Source organism: Mandrillus leucophaeus, unplaced genomic scaffold (genome assembly GCF_000951045.1).
Source record: "Mandrillus leucophaeus isolate KB7577 unplaced genomic scaffold, Mleu.le_1.0 Scaffold1346, whole genome shotgun sequence".
Classification (NCBI taxonomy): domain Eukaryota; kingdom Metazoa; phylum Chordata; class Mammalia; order Primates; family Cercopithecidae; genus Mandrillus; species Mandrillus leucophaeus.
In genome coordinates, this window is record NW_012101306.1 from 18 (window position 1) to 1,404 (window position 1,387).

The 1,387-nt window shown below is 58.8% G+C and overlaps 1 protein-coding gene across 1 annotated transcript in view; it reads right to left on the reverse strand.

Moving 5' to 3' along the window:
* Window positions 1-242: 242 nt before the first annotated feature.
* The window catches only part of LOC105534415, a gene marked incomplete at its 3' end in the record, with an annotated part of 45,424 nt that continues 44,279 nt past the window's right edge, over window positions 243-1,387 (reverse strand). The window contains exon 10 of the mRNA XM_011973132.1: window positions 243-452. Within this exon, the coding sequence (XP_011828522.1) occupies window positions 243-452 (210 nt within the window). The remainder of the gene's footprint in view (window positions 453-1,387) is intronic.

The following is a 1,387-nucleotide window of genomic DNA, read 5'->3' on the forward strand; positions in this document are numbered from 1 at the left end:
AGTCAGAGAGGGCGGCAGCAGGAAGGGGCTGGGCGGAGCCACCCCGGCACTGGGGTAGCAGCATCCCCTGACAGCATGAGACTTCTGTAGCCCTGTCCTAGGGACCCCGTGAAGGATAGGGGCAGGGAGCAGGGCTGAGGCTGTACAGGAGAGATCTGGACATGCCTCTTCCTTGAGGCAGAGGCCCTGAGTCCCAGCCCCCCTGAGACCAAAGCTTCCCAAGCCTGGGCACGGATATGTACCTGGAGACAAGGCCTAGGATTCCAAGCCTGCTGCTCAAGGTCCCCAGTGTGGCCCGGTAAGGGGGTTCTATGGGCCTGGAGACCTGGGCAGTGCTTTGGGTCATGAACACAAGTGGGTTGAGGGTGACTGTCCTCCCCATTCCTGGAGACCCTGGCTCTGCAGAGCAGTTTGCAGCCTCCATGGGATAGGTGGGGCATTCAGGGTGGTGCCTTGCCCAAGGCAGAGGGGGGACAGCACTGAGCAGAAGCGTAGTCACCTGGCGCCGCTCAGCTGATGCTCACTCACCCAAGAGGCTCTGTGACGTCAGCAGTGCTCTCCTATCCCCTGGCAGTCCTGGAGGAGTAGACAGAGGACTCCACCACCACTCAGGGAGATGCTTCTAGTCCTAATTAGAATCCCCAAGAAAGCAGCTTCCCTGGCTCCTGGCACATCGCATGAGGAGTGGCAGGGGCTGCTCCCTAGTCACTCATGATGGACAGAGATGCCTCAAGCCACCTGCCACACGCTGCTTCCCTTAGTCACCAGCCCAACCTGAGCCTCCGTTTCCTCATCTGTAAAATGGGGATAGCGTGCCTTCCTGGCTGTGTCACTAATCATCCCTGAGACAAAGCATGCCAGCTCCTGGTAAACACCTGTTCCTTCCACTCGTCACTGAGGTGCTGGGAGGTGCCCTTTGGCAGTGAGCTCTGACCAACCGGTGAGGTGGGCCAAGGAGGGACTGGGACATGAGGCTGCCTGGAGCCAGAGGGCTAGGGGATGTCACTTCCGCTGGCCGGGAGCCAAGGAGAGGTGTTCCCGTGCTCCTACTTCTGGGGAGCTTGATTAGTTTACTGGACTGTGGGCCCTCCCAGCCTGGGACTCGGGAGCAGAGACCGTCTTGCATGCCTGCATGGTGTTTGGGGGCTCCAGGGCTATGGCCAGTCCCCCTAGGGTGGGCAGTGGGTATCGTGGGCAGCAGGACCTCTGGGTCTCAAGGCCACGGCTCCACACATGCCATTGCTGTCTCCTTTGGGCAGGGGTGAATCGGGGCTTAAACAATTTAGAGGGGCCCTCTTTATGAAAGGGAACAATCATATGATTCCTGCACATTTTTCATTGATATACATATGAACTTCTGGACCCAGACGGGGCTGTGAAAGTCAGG